General features: G+C 43.5%; 1 protein-coding gene across 8 annotated transcripts in view; it reads left to right on the plus strand.

Annotated features, from left to right (window-relative positions):
• Positions 1 to 20,183, plus strand: part of ATP6V0A4 (ATPase H+ transporting V0 subunit a4) — a 74,197-nt gene that overhangs the window by 42,066 nt on the left and 11,948 nt on the right. For all 8 annotated transcript variants that reach the window (XM_032304686.1, XM_032304683.1, XM_032304682.1 and 5 more), the window contains 4 exons: positions 3,016 to 3,109; positions 6,898 to 7,016; positions 8,612 to 8,828; positions 11,611 to 11,712. In XM_032304686.1, coding sequence (XP_032160577.1) covers positions 3,016 to 3,109; positions 6,898 to 7,016; positions 8,612 to 8,828; positions 11,611 to 11,712 — 532 coding nt within the window. The remainder of the gene's footprint in view (positions 1 to 3,015; positions 3,110 to 6,897; positions 7,017 to 8,611; positions 8,829 to 11,610; positions 11,713 to 20,183) is intronic.

Here is a 20,183-nt window from a genome sequence, read left to right on the forward strand (position 1 = left end):
CTGACATGGGTCCGGGGGACCTCAGTGGCAACAAAGAGTGAGAGACCTCAAACCCACCCCTCAGTAACTTTACTGGTAACTGTAAAACATGGAAATAGTTTTTAAAATTTCAATTAACTCTATAGCATGGAGTTCACAGTGTTACCGTGAAAGCTAACGGTAGAGCAGATAAAAATGGGGCATCTTGGTATCAGTCACAGAAACCAATTCCCCAGAGGAGAAGGAGGCTTTGAAGCAGGCCTTGTTCTGGCAAAGAATTGAAAACAGTGAAATTAGGGCATATAGGTGCTGAGGAGAGAAGGCTTATGTGGGTGTTGAACTATATAAATTATTGGTTCCCCATGTTCAAGGCCCCAGACTCACCTGAAGGGCATTTTTTTTTGACAGCTTCAGAGCAGCTTGATTCAACATCAAAAGCAAAGGAGGGTATGGCTAGTTTTGCAAAAGTGGTTCCCTGTGTTTGCCTGATGGGTGACGCGGTGAGGAGGGCGGGTAGGGCGGCATGGGTGGGGGTGGGGGTAGCTGGTGAGGACATGGGTGCAGAAGAGAGAGACCCGGGAGCTCTCTCGATGCCCAAAAACCACAGCTTGGATGGATGGTAAGAGTGTGGATGGCTGTGTCATGGAGGGTCAGTGTGTCTCTTTAGCTTCTCTGCTGGGTCTAAGTTCCTTGCAGCGGAGGACGGGAATGTTAAACAAACAATATATGAATTAAAATGAAGATTAAGACATTTCCCAGAATTACAGATGGCTATATTGACAAGAGTTTTTGTTTTTGTTTTTGTTTTACGATTAGCACCCTGACGAGATGCCTAGGAGAACAAAGCTTTCATAGACTTAAAGGCAGATTACTTAGTTTTGCTCTTTAGATTAAAATTCCTATGCGTAACGATGGACTCTGAAACTTGTTGAATCAGCATCATTTCACCAAACCACCAATATGAAATCTCATTTGCCCAGGAGTGTGACTGGGAGAGGTCTGAGTCAACTGGTTTTTGTCACTCTGGAAATGTGGGCTGGAATGTTCTTTTTCTTTTCTTTTTTTTTTTTTTTTAAGATTTTATTTATTTGACAGACGGAGAGAGATCATAGTAGGCAGAGAGGCAGGCAGAGAGAGAGAGGGGAAGCAGGCTCCCCACTGTGCAGAGAGCTGGATGCGGGGCTTGATCCCAAGACCCCGGGATCATGACCTGAGCTGAAGGCAGAGGCTTAACCCACTGAGCCACCCAGGCGCCCCTGGAATGTTCTTTTATGCACGTATGAATGATCTCCGGCTCAATTCAGTGCTCCTGGACGCCAAGACCAGTCTGAGGGCTGCTCCTCCACATGCCCAGGCACTGACTGTGTGAAGCGGGACCTCATTGACCGAGAGACACACGAGAATTGCCGTCATCCATCAGAACGGTAGAGGACGGAGCAAGCTAATTTCGGTCACCAGTCACAAGCCAGGTCTTGGGCTTGCTTTCCCTGACACCTGCCTAGGGGCACTGGCCAGTGCTCATCAGCCCAAGACCACCAGAAGCCTGCCGTCATCCCCCACACTGAATTTATTGACTCAGGGGATGGGGTGGGCCAGTGGAGGGCTTGAGCCACTCAACAAGGGGGCGTGGGAAGGGGCTTCCCAGGGCTGGCTCCCCAGAGCAGGAGGGCAACATTTGGTCATTTTTGGGGTTTGGGCATTGTCCTTGGTTTTCTATTCCATATTTTGATATCACATATGATTGAGGGCTAGTCTTGTTTGTGTCTGGATCCAGCCTGGTCCTGGGATGGCTCTGTCTGATGTTGGTGTTCTGTGAACTTGTTTACGTTCAACAGCAGATAACGTGACTTCGCGGTTGGCTCCCATCCGGGGTGACTTTCTTCTTCACCCACACACAAACAAGTCTCTGCCAGTTCAGTGCAACCATTTGCCCTGAGGCATGCCATTAGCGTGGGGTGGGGTAGGGGTGGGGCAACGGAGGGTGCGTGTCTGAGATGGCCAGTGGGTACAGCTGCTTCCACGCATCTGGAGGGGCTGAGCGGCTTGATCAGGCTTCCGGATCCCCCAGCTGCTCTCTGACGCGCTCTAGCGCCTCAGCTGGCGGAGGGAGGGAGTCTCTCTCTAGGTAGCCCTGCAAAGTTGCCGAAACTCTGTTCCTCATCATTTCACTACTCCTTCTTGGCCCCTCTGTAGACGTGTGTTCTGTTAAACACACACACACACACACACACACACACACACACACACACCCCACCCCCCCTTGCAGAGAGAGTAAGAAATCCCTACCCACTAATGTTCATGCTTCTGAGCCAAGTCGGGAGACTGATTTAAAGGCATTCAATGGGGGGCGCCTGGGTGGCTCAGTGGGGTAAGCCTCTGCCTTTGGCTCAGATCATGATCTCAGGGTCCTGGAATCAAGCCCCGCATCGGGCTCTCTGCACAGTGGGGAGCCTGCTTCCCCTCTCTCTCTCTGCCTGCCTCTCTGCCTACTTGTGATCTCTCTCTGTCAAATAAATAATTAAAATCTTAAAAAGAAAAAAAAAAGGGCATTCAATGGACCACAACTTTTGAGAGCTAAGTTTCACAGAGATGAGGGCCCATGGGTGAAAGCCAGTTCATTCCTCCAGGATGAGCCCACGTGCTCTCTCGGGAGGTTTTGCAGGCTTGTCCTTGGGCTGAGATTTGTTTACTCTGTGCTCCTTCATCCCTGGCCTGACTTATTTTCTGATGTGGTTTAACTATTATTATTTATTTATTTATTATTTTTTACAATACTCCAGCAGGGTAGGAGCCCTTTGGTGACTCAGACCGTGAAGCGTCTCAGGGGCCAGTCGGTAATGTCTGTAGCTTCACCCAGCATGATCCTTGGCCCACAGTGGCCACTCCTGGAATGATTGAATGAGCCAAAGGGGGAGTTGCACCAGCAGTGTAGGTTTGATTGGCTTACAAGTTCATGACCAAGGACACTATTGTATACTGTTTCTACCTCTGGTTGATCACTGGTTTTGTTTTTATTTTTCCTTTCTCCCTCTGTAGCACACAGGTAATGGAAACAAATCCGTATTTACAGCTGGACCCAGCCATTCCGGGAGTGTACTCTGGAAATCCATACCCATTTGGGATTGATCCGGTAATAATGTCTTCTTGGGTTAAATATTTATCATGTAAAATGTCTTGCTGAGAAGATCTCTAGGTAGAGGAGAAGAAAGTGCCGGCGGCTGTCGAATCAACAAATTTATGCTGAGATAGAATTACACATGCTGAGGGTTTTATGACACTGAGCAGGACTCAAGTAATTGTCCTACCTTTAACCTTTCCCTAGCCCCTGGGTCATTTTCCATATAGTTGCTCAAACATCTTTCTCTGATGATTTATACCCCTGGTGGTTAATGATTGCTTCTTTCAAAGGCCCTTGGTTGCCTGGAAAGTATACCTGTTAGAGGAGTCATTTAGCATCCTAGTCAAGTTGCCTACTCTGGCATTTTCTTGCCGTGAATAACGTCTTCCTTTTCCTAGGAAAGTGTGGATTTGCTCTTATTTTTGCTTTATTTTATCGCATAGAATTGATATAAGTTTAAAAAAGAAAAGGGGTGCATTAACTTTTACATGGTGGTTATAGCTATCTCAGTTGGATTTGAGCCAAGCGAAACAAAGAGGCGCTTCCTCGTGTAGCCTTTTAGATATAGAGGGATTTCGAGAAGGCTCCCAAGCCTGTTAGCTTGAAGCCCTGTACGCCTGATGGCCCGGCGCATAACTGCCACCAGGTGGCAGCCTTGTGCCCCAGATGAGCTTGAGCTGGCCAGACTCGAACTTGGCAGATGCGCTCAATAAATGTTTCTTCTAAGCCCTCTTTGTGGGAGAGATCTCGGGACCTTGGTTTTGGTTGCTGACAGTTAAGAATAAACAGTACCGGCCCTAAAACTATACTCTCCTATCTATGGGTGGTCTCTTCAGTTTCCCCGAGTCCTCCCCAGGGCTTGTCTGCCTCCCTTCCCTTAGGAAGACAGAAAGTATCACCCAGGATTTGTTTGTACTTTGCACTCGGAGGCACTCGCATCGTAAGCGCCATCCCAAGAGGTAAAGTCCTTGAAAGCTTGTGAACTGCAAGTGCCAAAAACGAACACAAGTTGTTATTTTTGTGGATTGAAAGACTTTGTCTGTGGTCCAAGGAATTTCATGATTAGCCGGGGCAGGGGGGTGGGGGAGTGTAGTGTGGAGGGGTCCAGAGTCGGCCGATCCTAGGATCTGGTCGACCTTCCTTGGCTTTGAAACTCTTTGCCACTACTGTCCTCTCTTCGCTTCCCAGCCCACCCCTGACTCATCAGCAGATCCTGCCTGCCTGGTTCTGCTCCTCAGACAAAGGACGGCATCGTCACGGCTCAGAACACACTGGGCTACGGTGTCCATCAGGAAAGCGGTTTTGTCATCTGCCCACCTGTTAGGCAGGAAAAAGGGGAGGGTGGAAGCGAAGTGGGAGGTTGAGAAGGATTCGCTTTTTTCCTAGTAGCATTGATTTTTGACATTTTTGAGATTTCTGGTCTTTTTATTATAAAACAAGGCATACATGAGATTAAAAATCCAATAAATACAAAATAGTATAAAAAAGAGAGAGTTCTCTCTCCTGTTCTGGAAATTCTGTTCCCCCAGAGATAGCCTCTTTAACAGAACATTTCTGTGTCTCTGTTAGCACTTACATATTAAAAAAAACATTTTTTTAAAGATTTTATTTATTCATTTGAGAGGGAGAGAGAGCACGAGAGAAAGAAGAGAGCACAAGTTGAGGGCGAGAGGGAGAGGGTGAGGGAGAAGCAGACTCCCCACCAAGCAGGGAACCTGACACGGGACTTGGGAACTTGACTCAGGACCTTGGGATCATGAACTGAGCTGAAGGCAGATGCTTAACCGACTGAGCCAGCCAGGTGCCCAAAGATTTATTTTTTTCATTTTAGAAAGAGAGCACACATGTGCAAGCAGGGGGAGGGGCAGAGGGAGAGGAGCTCAAGCAGATGTCTTGCTGAGCGTGAAGCCCTACCTGGGGTTTGATCTCATGACCCGGAGATCATGCCTTGAGCCCAAACCAAGAGTTGGTTACTCAAAGGATTGAGCCACCCAGGTGGCCCAGCACTCACTTCTATTAATGAGGGGTTGGATTTTTCACATAATGTAAACCTCTACAGGTGCATTTATTGACTGTGTGCAACACCTTTTTTGAGCATCAAATCACAAAATATTTGGCTGTCTTTGTAAAAGTGTTTGTAGACATTTTGTAATAAATGAACATGACAAAATGGCTTAAAGCCTATGCTCTTGGGTCAGACAGCCTGTGTATAGATCTTGCCTTTTCTATTTCCTTGCTATGGTTTTGAGCAAGTTAACACCTCTGTGTCTCTACTGCACCTCTGTTTCCTCATCTGCAAAATAGGTATGACAACAGCTCTAACTCACTGGGTTGCTCAAAAGAGTAAATGATTTTTATGCATAAAACACCCAGAACAGACGTTGGTCCGTAAGTAGGGTCGATACCCCATTTGCTGTAATAGTATTTCTTCCTTTGATGAGTAAAGAACTCAATCTTCCCAAGACTGAGATAAAATTCTCTTATGTGTAAAAGGGGAATATTTATGTTTATATCATAGGGTTTTTGTTAGAATTAAATGATAGTACATTTAAAGAGCTTAGTAGGTGTCTGGTACTTAATTTGAAGTTTATCAGATTTGGCTTGGTCTACAGTGTGCTGGTAAATGGGTCCTAACCATGTTGAGTGATCCCGCAGGGACTGGGCAAGCAGGCAAGCAAAGGGAAAAGCAGAGGCTGGAGGGCAGGCCTGGGGGTGCTGAAATGCCAGGCAGATGGGGGAGGTAGAGAAGATGCCTCTGGTGTCTGGGCACCTGTTACTGGAGATCCTTTGCCCGCCTTCCTGGCAGCCTTCTTGGTGGTTGACTGGCTGGCAGCTGCTCAGGACATTGTAAAGAGAGAATCAGTGAGATATGGTTCCTGCCTGTATGTGTACCTGGGGTAGGGGCAGGGTACATTCGCACTGTGCCCAGGAGGGCTTTGAGCCCTTAACAGAAGCAAAGGAGTTCGGAGGAGGAAGTTATTGTAGGAGGGAGAATGAGATGACCCTCCTGGCTCTGTTACCTTTGAGGTGCAGTATAGCAGACCCTTAGGACATATCCAGCAGGAGGCCTGGGGATGTGTCTAGAGTTGAGGAGGGGTTAGGAGTGAGAGCAAAGACTTGAACCATTTACATTGGAGGGGAAGTGGAGACCATGGGGCCATTAGCGAGCGTGGAAACCTGACCAGCCCCCGAGCCTCCCTCTGAGTGCTTGCTCTATGTCAGTCTTGTCAGGAGGACAGGGACATGTGTCCCTCTCTTTGCAAGCCTGGCAGCTCTGTTTAAAACAGGGACCGTGGAGAAGGTAGGGACCATGTCTTGTCCATAGTGTTAATACATATTGGCTATAAGAGTGGCTTCTTGAGATGGACCCAGGAAAATGCTTTGTAATGTGAAGCACTACATTCACAGTAAAAGGTGGTGTTACCAAGAAGGAACTGGAAACATTCATGCGCCAGAAATCTCCACCACTAAGAAGTGGACCTGAGGCAAGTGTGAGAGCTTCCCACAATGTGTCAGAATGTCTTTTCCCTTAGGAGGAAAACTCATGCAGGATTTTCTTTTTTCCGGCCACTGGCTATTCACGAATGGCCCTGATGGTTCTGACACATTTGTCTTTAGAGTTGCATTGATGAGGGGTTTCTTCTTTTTCCTTTTCTGAGTCTAAAATGCATGCATTAAATGGGATCAAAATTTGAAAATGTGGTTCCTACAGTGACTTCCTCAGGAAAAGTCCTGCTGTCACTCCTGACAGAACTTCCAGACTCCGGTCTCATGCAGTTCTTGTCATGTTTCCCATCCAGATTTGGAACTTGGCTTCAAACAAACTAACATTCTTGAACTCTTACAAAATGAAGATGTCAGTTATCCTGGGAATTGTCCAGATGGTTTTTGGTGTCATTCTCAGCCTTTTCAATCACATGTAAGTTTTCATGATTAACTTACTGCCTGTTGGTCTGACCCTGTCATTGAGGAGCAGTGACAGAGCCACCTGTGTGGCCCCACGTCCTTTTGTGCAAGAGTTTTCTTCTTCCTATGAGGAATGCTTTGCCACGTGTCTTGGCTTGAGCCAGGACAAGCTGGTTTGGCAGAAGTGGGACCTCTGTTTCTCCTGAGCTGGGTCACTCCAGTAGAGAGGCACTTTTCACCTCTGAAATATTTGAGGGTCCAGAAACGGACTGGCAAGCCCATACCACCTTGTGTCCCCCAACCTGAAAGGCCTCGGTCACTGCCATCTTCAGGATTAGCTTCCACCAGGGGGCAAATGGAGACATAAGTAGCTTTGGGCCAACCTGCACTCAGAGCCTCAGTCCTCTACGATGTCATTTCTTTCAAAGGACAGCAGCTTCTTGCTTGGGCTATCTCGGAATACTTCTCAAACCTATTTTTCTAAAGGTGTTAATGTATGAAAACATGGAAAGAGTCAATTACACATGAACTCTTAAGCTTCCCCTTGGAAGGGACCCAGACCGCTTCTGTTCCATTGGCCAGAGCCAGCCCCATGGTGCCCTCTGACGGGAAAGCCCACACCAGTGCAGATCTACTTGAAAAGTCAGATACAGTTAATAAGTCAACTAGTGACAACTAGTGACTAGTGATCCTGGTACCATTGCCTCCCTGAAAGGGCCGTGAGAATTAAATGAGAGATGATCCTGGAAAGTATTTTCCAGAGCAGTCTGTCCTTGGTTTCATTGTGTGTCAGGCTGGCCTCAATGATGCAGGAATCCTGTTTTATCATTAGATCTCCCTTTTCCCTCAGAGAACTCTTGCAATTAGCAAAGGGAGTGGGGGCCTTTTCTGACATTTTAACTTGGGGCCCCTCAATTTCGCTTTGTGGGAGTCTCTCTGTATCTTAGAGCATGAGTGGCCAAACTTTTTCTCTAGAGGGCCAGAGAATAAATATTTTAGGCTCTGGAGGCCAGACTGTCTCTGTCACAACTACCCAATCCTGATGTTGGAGCTTGAAAGCTGCCACAGACAATCTGTCAATGGATGAGTGGGTCTATGTGCTAATAAAACTTTAGTAGGGAACACGGAAATTTGAATTACATATAATTTTTGCATATCATTATCACAAACCATTCTTTTCAGTGTTTCGGTCCAACATTGAAAAATGTAGAAATCATTTTCAACTTGTGTGTAGTTTAAAAACAGGTGACGGGCTCAGTTTGGCCCTTATACCTTAGCTCTCCAACCCCTGTCTTAGGAGAAAAAGCTTCGTAGTCATCCTCTATATCTTTGTGCCCATGGATGTGTCAATACGAGCTAGGTGTGCAGGTGAAGTTGTGGTCAAACCACCAGCTCTCCCTGCAGACCTGCCCTTTGCTTCGGACTCTACCTTCCAGACCCTGGTTCTCTCGAATCCTTCCTTCCTCTTTTTTCCATGCCTGCGTCATTGCCGCTTGCTCGGGGAGTCAATGCGGTGTGTGAAAATGAACATTTCGTGCTTCGGGACAATTGATTCATTCTTGAAGTTCACTCATTGTTCCGTCTCTCCTGTGTGTTTCCCACCCGCAGATACTTCCGAAGAACTCTCAACATCGTTCTGCAGTTCGTTCCTGAGATGATTTTTATCCTGTGTCTGTTCGGATACTTGGTTTTCATGATCATCTTCAAGTGGTGCCACTATGACGTCAGCACGTCCCAGCGCGCCCCCAGCATCCTCATCCACTTCATCAACATGTTTCTGTTTAACTACAACGACCCTTCCAATGCTCCCCTGTACAAACATCAGGTATCGATGTGTTTTTGTTCTTCTTTCATGCTCTTGAGGATGTCACGTCCATCTCCTACTCTTGAGTATTGCAGAAAGTAGTTGTTTACAAGACTGAGCCGTCTCAGCACCCACTCAAGGCTGTTAGGTTCTTTGCGTTTCAGAAGGTGTTCATGAGAGCGGGTGAACGTACAGGTGCTTAGGGCAACATGGCGGTGTGGTGTCTAGCCACTCCTATTTGGGTGACATGGGACAATCTGTGCCATTGAAAATTGGCTTGCCCATCATTTGCGGCGAAAGGAAAAAAACCCAGTCCTTCAAATTCATTGGACTGAAACTACAAATGATCTCAACGGGGCCTCAAGATGTAATACTGTTTTTTTCTAAACATAAGTGCTAAGGTGGACAAGAAAGACTACTGGAGAGTCAAGAAGAGGGAGTGAGTGCCTCAGTTCACGTGGGCAGGGGCTCCCGGGAAACCAAGATCCAAACTCACGCTCTCTTGTGAGCTTCCATGGCTGATTTAGGGTGCCTTCTCATTTTTCCTTTTGGTTCTTCTTCTGTGAACCATCCCTCCTAACACCTGGACTGTACTGCCATATCTTTTTCTTCCACTTCTAGCAATTTGTCACCAACTTAGCAGGTCAGCCTCATCACCAACTTGATATTTTATTTTTAAAAAGCATAAATGCTCCATGGGAGCTGGAGACAGAAACCAGGCCTTGTGTTACAAAAACTTGTGTTTTGGTACCACAAGTAGTTTTCCTCTCGCCTCTCCCAGTGACTAACTTGATAATACTGTGTGAACGTAGATTGTCACTCAGGGAGGGCACACTAGTATCTCCTGAGTCCTGGTGGCTATTTTCCCAATGTGACCCTCTGCTGCTCCTTTCACTTGCCAGTGGCTGCTCACCCTGGATGTCCTCACGGAAGACATGCTCTGTCCCTCCTGTGGCCACGTGTGGCCTCTTGTGTTTGAGTCCTAGTTGTATTCTCCTGCTTTATGGGAACAGCAAATAAGAAGAAAAGGCCTTGTGGAAGGGCATTTTTTTATGAAAAATAAAGATAATTCAGATTTTAGATAAGAATCAGAGAAGACCTACACCACTGAAAGCTCTTTTGAGGTGACCTACTTTACAATTGTAATGTTTTTGTTATACCTCAGTGAATGGTATACGAACCGCCCCAGACTGTGCACACTAAATGAACCTATTTGGAAGGTTGGTTTACTCAGTGCTGGAGTCTGAATGAAAGTTTCCTTGGATTTCCCAAACAAGTCTTCTCTTTTAGGCAAAGGATTCAGACTCACTAACTATTTTATGCGCTAACTCCCTTCATAGAGACTCAAGTCCTCATCTGGTCTGGAATGTGCACTGAATTTGGCACAGTGAATGGTTTTTCCAGCTTTTTTTCCCCTTCAAAACCCTTACTGGGAACTGGCCAGTTTTCCTGTGCCCTATTTTGAAGATGAATTATCATGACCCTGTTTGAAGTTTCCATAACCTCATTTTGGGGCCATGCAACTGGAAGAGACAATGGAAGTGGATAACCCAGACCCTTCCCAACACCGCGGTGGCCATCTTGGTGCCATGTTTGAATATCAAAGAAGAAGGGCAACAGACAAATACACGTTTTCGGTTACTGTGTACATCATGAGGTGGAAAACCTTTTCTAAAGATGAACAGATGGTGATGAGGTAGCTTCATGCACAGGAACTGGCAAGCATGATGTGTGTTTCTGAGGCTCCCCTCCATCTTCTGAGCATTTCAGAGGGGAGGAGGATAGAAGACTGAGCAGATAAGATGTCCCCGCTGTTAGCAGGGTGAATCTTGTTACGACTGGCATTAAAATCGTCTCCTGGTGTTCACTGAGAGCTTGGCCAGAACAGTAGAAGAAAAGTGAGAGCCTAACAAACGTTTTTCCTTCCCCCCCTTGAGCACCAGTGACCACACCTTTCTGGTAGCTCCCTGGGCTTCCTGGTTCTTTGACAACAGCAGCTCTGGGTCACTCCTCTAGACTGATGACTAGGGGGTATATAATAAGAGGTAGGGACATGAAGACATGAAAGGAAATGTGTAGCAGGATGATAAGGTGAGACAAATTCGAGGTTTCGACAGAAGCATCAAGACTGCGGCTGCCTCAGCCCAGGGGGAGCTGTGAGGGAGACAGCCAGGGAGAGTTCAACATGGCTGCCCCAGAGCCCACCGGGTGACTCACCCACAGTGAGAGTGAGAGGAAGCTTTTTTTTTCTTTTTGAGAGGAAGTTTATTTATTTATTTATTTATTTGTGTGTCTTTTTGAAAGACAGAGAGCACCAGAGCACAGATAATTATCTAGTCCTGGGAATATATGATTGCTAATTGAGATCATCTTTGTGACTTAAAGTGACCCAAGGACTTTTGGCTACTACAGAGTGACCAGTGAAGTCATGGGGCCTGCCACACTTCTCATGCAGGGCCAGGGGCTAACTATTCCTGCGGGACAAGGAATAAATCAAGTTGCCCTTATAATGTGCCTCATGAGTACTTCTTGTTCACATATGGGTTGGGTGGATAGCAAGGGGGTACTCAAAGAGTAAGGAGTAAGACAGTGAGTTTCCAGTGCCCACCCTGGATTGACGCTGGGCACCACTGGACTACAATGGGAATATTCCAAAACATAAAGGTGAATGGATACGTTGACATGCTTCCGCTCTCTCAAAATAAAGTACCACTAAAACGATCCATATTTATGATATTTATCATATAAGTTACACTGTGTGATCACCTTGAAATGATGGGATCTTACCATTCTGATCTTACAGCAAGAAGTCCAGAGTTTCTTTGTTATTATGGCTTTGATTTCTGTCCCATGGATGCTCCTGATTAAGCCGTTTATTCTTAGAGCCAATCATCGAAAATCGCTGGTAAGTGCCTACTTGTTGCCATGCTCTCACTGTGGGTAGGAGCATGCGTTCCTTGAAAATAGAAGTTTGCACTTTCAACAGAGTGCTGGGCTTGGAGGGCCTTCTGATTTCCAGAACAATGCTCTATTAAGGGAAAACACATTTAAATCTTACATTTTGCAAACTTTGCTCAGGGTATGTGTGTACACCAAGTCTCCTGGTAGCTAATGACTTATAAGAGTCTGAACATGGTTGTGTGATTAGTTGAAAGTAAAAGTATTCTACTATAGTTTGAGCTTGTTGATGAATATTGAAAGCTGTTTTTATCAGATTTTTCAGTTGTGAGCTTTTACTATATCATGGTAGAGTGTGCAAGTACAGGAGTGAAATACAAATAAGCCAGCTTCCGTTTACTAGTGATTTTTTCACTTTTGGCAAATAGCTCATTCAGTCGGTTTCCTCCTTTTGTCTGAAATGCTCCTGAGCCTTGCGTTTACTCGGGGAGTGAAGAAGAGTTTACTATCAGTCTAAATCAAATAGGATTTGGGAAGATTGACCTCCCAGGGCACATCAGAATCTAGATATCTACACAGCGCGGTTTGAGATGATCAGTCTCACGCTCTGTATGTACATCAGTGCAAAAGAGTAAGTGGAATGTGCTGAGATCACACGTGTTTTAAGTGGTTGTAGATATTTTCAGATAAATACTTCCTTTTCTCCAGTCTGTGGGATGCTGACCTGGCTGAGTCAGGGAGCAGGAGCGAGCTGAGGCTGGAGTTCCAGAGATCCGTCCCTAGGTGGCGCCCTCTTTCTACATCACCTGCTTCTCTTCCTGCTGTGTGGCCTCCGTTAGGAAGTTTGTCTGATAAACACTGTTCAAGCCGGAGATGAATTAGAAAAAAGACGAAGCCAAGAATGCTTGTTTATTGTTTGGTTAATTGGTGAGAGACCCAGCTGATAGAGGGCAGCGGAGGTGGAAGTGGTCTAGAGGTGACCAAGTGTTTCAAAGGAAGGTGGCAAAGAGCTGTTTGCCGACATAGACGCCACTCTCTTTTCTAGAACCTCAGCCTGTCCATAAATGCAGTGAGCTTAAGTCCATAAGCCCGTAAGTGAGCAGCTGACTCCTGTGACTCCTGCCTTGCTCTTTGCTCCACAGAAGGTGTAAACAGTTGCTGATCTCAGCGTAGTGGTTTTCTCCCTTTTCCCCACGATGACTTACCCAGTAGGGAATGGAGTCAGAGAAGGTTTTCTTAGTCTGCCATCTTGGATGATACCCCCTAACCCGACTCTGGGTAGCAGGAGTTCCCCGAGATGGTGTGGAGGCCTGTCTTCTTGGGATCTCCTCAGAATGCGTAGCTGTTGGTTGGCTTTTTGGCTGCTGATTAGGACCCTGGTGGTCATTTTTCATGTTAGAAACATTTCTACTGCCTACATCCAAAAGATGATTCCATAAATACCATCATCTGGCCCCCCTCCCAGATCCCTCTATGAAACTTTAAGGAAACCCAGCATGGAGAGATTCTAAACCAATTGTTCCGCTGGGCCTTGGGGATATGGGCAGGGGTCCCCTGTATTCAGGCTCCTCTATAACCCTATAACCCAGGATCCCTGCATTTGGAAACTCCTGCACTAGCGGGTCACCCGAGCTATGGCCCCTGTGGTGTATACCCCACAGCCAGCCCGTGAGTGCACACCTTCCTCCCCGGACAGCCCGGCCTTCCACATTCTGTCTCCCCTTCGACTGGCCCTCCTGGACCCAGGACTCCTCTCTCGCCCGTATCTCAGGTCACAGTGATGTAGCTTAGCATTTCTCCTCAATGTCTTTACATTTACATGTGCCTTTTATGCTAAACTTTATTTTATGTTAAAAAAGATTTTATTTATTGATTGGGGGGGGGCATCTACAGGTGGGAAGGGCAGAGGGAGAGGGAGAAGCAGACTTCCCGTTGAGCAGGGAGCCTGAAGTGGGCCCTGATCCCAGGAGCCCGGGATCATGACCTGAGCTGAAGGCAGATGCTTCCCCAACTGAGCCAGCCAGGAACACTAGCTCCGTTTGTTCTTAAATGTTATGTAAGGGGGATCATACACATGCCCTCTTCTGGATCTGGCTTCCTTTGTCCGGTGTCACGTTCCAGAGATATGTACAGACATGCGCGTGTGTGTAATTACTATATGGTATCACCGCGTATGAATTTACCACAATATGTCTGTCCATTTGCTCACTGATGGTTATTTAACTTGTTCTAGTTTTATTATATATTGATTTATTTTAATTAATTTTTTAATTATGTTTAAAATTCCAGTATAGTTAACATATACAGTGTTCTATTCATTTCAGATGGACAATATAGTGATTCAGCAATTCTTTATATTACCCAGTGTTCATCACAGTAGGATGAACTCTTTATCCCTTTCACCTAGTCTACCCACCCTCCACATAACCTCCCCTCTGGTAACCACCAGTTTGTTTTCTGGAGTCAAGAGTCTATTTTTTGGTTTGTCTCTGTTTATCTTTGTTCGTTTGTTTTGTTTCTTAAATTCCACATGAGTTAAATCATGTGGTATTCTCTTTCTCTGATGGACTTATTTCACTTAGCACAACACCCTCTAGGCCATTCATGTCATTGCAAATGGCAAGATTTCGTTCTTTTTTATGGCGGAACACTCAGCCATGCAATGACATAGGTGATACATCACTTCCTCTTTTTTTCATTCATCTGTTGATGGACAGGTTGCTTCTATAAGTTGACTGTTGTCAATAATGCTGCAGTAAACATAGGGGTACTTCAAAATAGTGCTTTCGTATTCTCTAGGTAAGTACCCAGGGTGGAATTACTAGACCATATGGTAGTTCCATTTCTATTTTTTTGAGGAGCCTCTGTGCTCTTTTCCACAATGGCTGCCCCAATTTGCATTCCCACCAATAGTACACAAGGTTTCTTTTTTCTCTACATCCTCTCCAACACTGTTGATTCTTGTGTTTTTTATTTTAGCCATTCTGACAGGTGTAAGGAGATATCTCATTGTGGTTTTGATTTGTATTTCCCTGGTGGTGAGTGATGTTGAGCATCTTTTCACATGTCCGCTAGCCAACTGTCTGTTTTCTTTGGAGATATATCTATTCATGTCTTCTGGCCATATTTTCATTGGATGATTTGTTCTTTTGGTATTGAGTTGTATAAGTTCTTTATATATTTTGGATACTAACCCGTTACTGAATATATCATGTGCAAATATCTTCTCCCACTCAGTAGGTTGTCCTTTAGTTTTGTTGACTGTTTCCGTTGGTGTTTAAAAGCTTTTTATTTTGATGTAGTCCCAGTAATTTATTTTTGCTTTTGTTTTCCTTGCCTTAGAACACATACCTAGAAAAATGTTGCTCTGGCTGATGCCAGAGAACTTACTGTCTGTGTTTTCTTCTAGGACTTGTATGGTTTCAGTTCCACATTTAGGTCTTTAATCCATTCTGAGTTTATTTTTGTGTATGGTGTGAGAAAGTGGTCTAGTTTCATTCTTTCACATGTAGCTAGTTTTCCCTACACCATTTGGTGAAGATACTCTTTTTTTCCCCATTGTACATCCTTGCTTCCTTTGTCAAAGATTAATTTACCTTATATTCATGGGTTTATTTCTGTGCTTTCAATTCTGCTTCATGATCTATGTGTCTATTTTTTGTGCTGATGCCATACTGTTTAGATTACTGCAGATTTGTAATATAACTTGAAATAAGGAATTGTGATACCTCAAGTTTTGTTCTCCTTTTTCAAGATTGCCGTGGCTACTTGGTGATTGTGGTTCCGTACAAATTTTAGGATTGCTTGGTCTAGCTCCGTGAAAAATGCTGTTGGTATTTTGATAGGGATTGCCTTAAATCTGCAAATTGCTTTTGGTAGTATGGACATTTAACGATAGTCCATGAGTACGGGCTCTCTCTATTTTTCGTGTGTCATCTTCAATTTCTTTCATCAACGTTGTGTAATTTTCAGAAATACCAGTCATTCACCTCCTTGGTGAAGTTTATTCCTAGGTATTTAATTCTTTTCAGTGCAATAGTAAATGGGACTGTTTTCTTCATTTCTCTTTCTGCTACTTCCTTTTTAGTGTAAGATCTGCAACAGGTTTCTGTTCATTGATTTTGTATCCTGCAGATTTACTGAATTTGTTGATCAGTTATGCCAGTTTTTTAGTGGAGTCTTTCAGGTTTTCTGTATACAGTATTACAGTATTATGTCACCTGCAAATAGTGAAAGTTTTGCTTCTTCCTTACCCATTTGGATGCCTGTTATTTCTTTTTGTTATCTGCTCTGACTAGGATTTGCCATACTCTGTTGAATAAAAGTGGTGAGAGCAGACATCCTTGTCTTGTTCCTGATGTTGCTGGAGAAGCTCTCAAGTTTTCACCACAGAGGATGATGTTCTCCATGGGGTTTTCACATAGGGACCTTTTTTTTTTTTTTTTTAAGATTTCATTTATTTGACAGACAGAGATCACAAGTAGGCAGAGAGGCAGGCAGAGAGAGAGGAGGAAGCAGGCTCCCTGCTGAGCAGAGGACCCGATATGGAACTCAATCCCAGGACCCCGGGATCATGACCTGAGCCAAAGGCAGAGGCTCAACCCACTGAGCCATTCAGGTGCCCCATAGGGGCCTTTATTATGTTGAGGTCTGTTCTCTCTAAACCTACTTTGTTGTGCACTTTTTTTTTTTTTATCACGAATGGATGTTATATTTTGTCGAATTATTTTTCTGCATCCATTGAAATGATCATATGGTTTTTATCCTTTCTCTTGTTGATGTGATATATCATGTTGTTTGATTTGTGACTACAAAACCACCCTTGCATCCCAGGGTAAATCCCATTTGATTGTGGTAAATGATTTTTTAAAAAATATATTGTTGTATTCAGTTTGCTAGTATTTTGTTGAAGACTTTTTGCATCTGTGTTCATCAGACATATGGGCCTATAATTTTCTCTTTTTTGTGGGGTCTTTATCAGGGTAGTGCTGCCCTCGCAGAATAAATTTAAAGCTTTCCTTTCTCTTCTGTTTTTTGGAATAGTTTGAGAAAAATAGGTATTAAGTCTTTAAATATTTGGTAGAATTCACCTGTGAAGCCATCTGGTTCTAGACTTTCGTTTATTGGGAGTTTTTTGATTACTGATTTAATTTTATCATTTGTTGGTCATCAGTCTGTTCAAATTTCTCTTTCTTTCTGCTTCAGTTTTGTGGAGTTATATGTTTGTAGGAATTTATCCATTTCTTCTTGGTTGTCCAACTTGTAATATTCTCTTATAATCCTTTGTATTTCGGTAGTATTGGTTGTTATTCCTCTCTTTCATTTCTGATTGTGAGTTCTCTTTCTCTCTCTTTTTTGATGAGTTTAGCTAAAGGCTTATCAATTTTTTTGATCTTTTCAAAGAACCAGCTCCTGGTTTCATTGATCTATTCTGTTGTTTTCTTAGTTTCTATTTTATTTCTGCTCTAAACTGTATTATTTTCTTCCTTATACTGGTTTTGGGTTTTATTTGTTCTTTCTCTAGCCCCTTAAGGTGTGAGATTAGTTTGTTTGAAGTTTTTCTTGAATCTTGAGATGGGCCTGTATTGCTATACACTTACCTCTTACAACAGCTTTGCTGCATCCCAAAGATTTTGGACCATTGTATTTTCTTTTTTAAGATTTTATTTATTTACGAGAGAAAGAGAATAAGAGAGAGTGAGAGCATGAGAGGAGAGAGGTCAGTGGGAGAAGCAGACTCCCTGCCAAATAGGAAGCCCGATGTGGGACTCAATCCCAAGACTCCAGGATCATGACCTGAGCCAAAGACAGTTGCTCAACAAGCTGAGCCACCCAGGCACCCCGGACCATTGTATTTTCATTTTCATTTGCCTCCATATGTTTTTTGATTTCCTCTTTGATTTCTTTGTTAACCTATTCATTGTTGAGTAGGCTGTTAATTAACCTCCGTGTATTTGTGTTCTTTCCAAATTTTTTATTGTGGTTGATTCCTAGGTTTATAGCATTATGGTTGGAAAAGATGCATAGTATGACCTCAGTGTTCTTGAATTTGCTGAGACTTGTTTTGTGGCCTAACAGGTGATATTTTCTGGAGAATGTTCCATGTACACCTGAAAGGAATGTGTATGTTGCAGTGTTAAGAAGTAATGTTCTGAATATATCTGTTAGATTCATTAGGTCCAGTGTGTCATTCAAGCCACTGTTTCCTTGTTGGTTTTCTGTTTGGCTGTAAATGGGGTGTTAAAGTCCCCTAATAGTATTGTATTACTATTGATTGATTCCTGTATGCTTGTTAATAGCTGCTTTATGTATTTGGGTGCTTCCCTATTGGGTGCATATTATTTACAATTGTCATATCTTGTTGAATTGTTACCTTTGTAATTATATAGTGTCCTTTGTTTCTTGTTATAGTCTTTGTTTTAAAGTCTGTTTTGTCCAATACAAGTATCGCTACCCTGGCTTTCCTTTCACTTCCATTTGCATGATAAATATCTTTCCGTTTCTCTACTTTCAAAGTGCATGTGGCTTTAGGTCTGAAATATGACTCTTGTAGGCAGCATAGTAATGGGTCTTGCTTTTTATCCATCCCATCACCCTGTGTCTTTTGATGAAAGTGTTTAGTCTATTTGCATTCAAAGTAATTATTAATGGGTATGTTCTTATTGCCATTTTGTTCCTTATTTTTCGTTGTTTTTATAATTCTTTTCTGTTCCTTTCTTCTTTTGCTCTCTTCTCTCACCTTTTGGTGGCTTTCTTTAGTGATATACTTGGTTTCCTTTATCTTTATCTTTTGCATATTTATTACCAGTTTTTGATTTTTGGTTACCATTACATATACATATAACGTCTTATACATATAGTGGTCTATATTAAACTGATGGTCACTTAAGTTTGAACCCATTCTAAAAGCACTAAATATTTACTCTTCTCCCCTCCCCAATTTTAGGTGTGCGGTGTCATACTTAACATCCTTTTATTTAGTGAATTCCTTGTTTCATTTTTATAGATGAGCTTAATTTTACTGCTTTTGTGCTTCTTACTTTTCTTACTTCTGCTTATGATCTTTTATTTCCACCTGAAAAGTCTCCTTTAATATTTCTTGTAGGGCTGGTTTGGTGACAGTGAATTCCTCTAGCTTTTGTTTGTCTGGGAAACTCTTTATCTCTCTTTCGATTCTGAATGATAGTCTTGTTGGAGAGAGTATTCTTGGTTGCAAGTTTTTTTCTTTCCAAACTTTGAATGTCTTGCCTCTCTCTTCCTGGGCCTGTAAAGTTTCTGCTAAAGATCCCCTCATAGCCTTATGGGACTTCCCTCATAACTGTTTTCTCTTCTCTTGCTGCTTTTGAAATTCTCTCTCTGTATCATTATTATTTTAATTACTATGTATTTTGGTGTGGGCCTCCTTGGATATATTATGTCGGGGAAATCTCTGTACCTTTTGAATCTGGACTTCTGTTTCCTTCTCCACATTCATGAACTTTTCAGCTATTATTTCTTCAAGTAAAATTTCTGCCTCCTTTTCTTTCTTCTTCTTTTGGGATCTTTACACTATGGATGTGATTACACTCAATAGTGTTGTTGAGTTCCCTTAATCTGTTCTCATTTTTAAAAAAGATTTTATTTATTTATGAGAGAGGGAACACAAGCAGGAGAAGGAGAGGGAGAAGCAGGCTTCCCACCAAGCAGGTAGCCTGATGCAGGGCTTGATCCCAGGACCCTGGGATCATGACCTGAGCCAAAGGTAGATTCTTAACAACTAAGCCACCCAGGTGCCCCTTTTCTCATTTTTTATTATTCTTTTCTCTTTCTTTTGTTCAGCTTTGATTATTTCTGTTACTCTCTCCCCTAGGTCACTGATCCGTTTTTACACTTCCTCTAATGTAGGCTTTATTCCCTCTAGTGTATTTTTAATTCCAGTTATTGAGTTCTTCAGCTCTGATTGGTTCTTTTTAAAGTTTTCTGTCTTTTTACTGAGGGTCTCATTGAGGTCCTCCCTTCATTTCATAAGTCTAGTGAATATCTTTATGACCATTATTTTAAATTCTCTATCAGGCTTATCTCTATTTCATTTAGCTCTCTTGCTGGGATTTTGTCTTTTGTCATTTGGGACATATTCCTCTGTCTCCTCATTTTGTCTAATTCTCTGTGTGTTTCTATGTATTAGGAAAGTCAGCTATATTTTGTGCTCTTGAAAGTGGTGGTATTATGAAGAAGAGGTCCTGTAGTGTCCTCTGTTCACCAAAATCTCGGTCTTCAGGGGGCATCTCCTGGATGTGTTGTGTGTGTCCTACTGTTGTGGCTGAGCTGTGTTTGTCTTTAGTCTAGTCATCTGCAATGACTCTTTGCCTGTTGTGGGCAGGGTTTGGTCCCTGTGTAATTAATGAGCCAGTTTGGGCTCAGGTTGGGTCAGACTAGGCATTTGCCAGAGATGCAGTAGGACTGAACTGCAGGGCACTTTCCCTATGTTGTCCTTGAGAA

This window comes from Mustela erminea, chromosome 11, assembly GCF_009829155.1.
Source record: "Mustela erminea isolate mMusErm1 chromosome 11, mMusErm1.Pri, whole genome shotgun sequence".
NCBI classification, from domain to species: domain Eukaryota; kingdom Metazoa; phylum Chordata; class Mammalia; order Carnivora; family Mustelidae; genus Mustela; species Mustela erminea.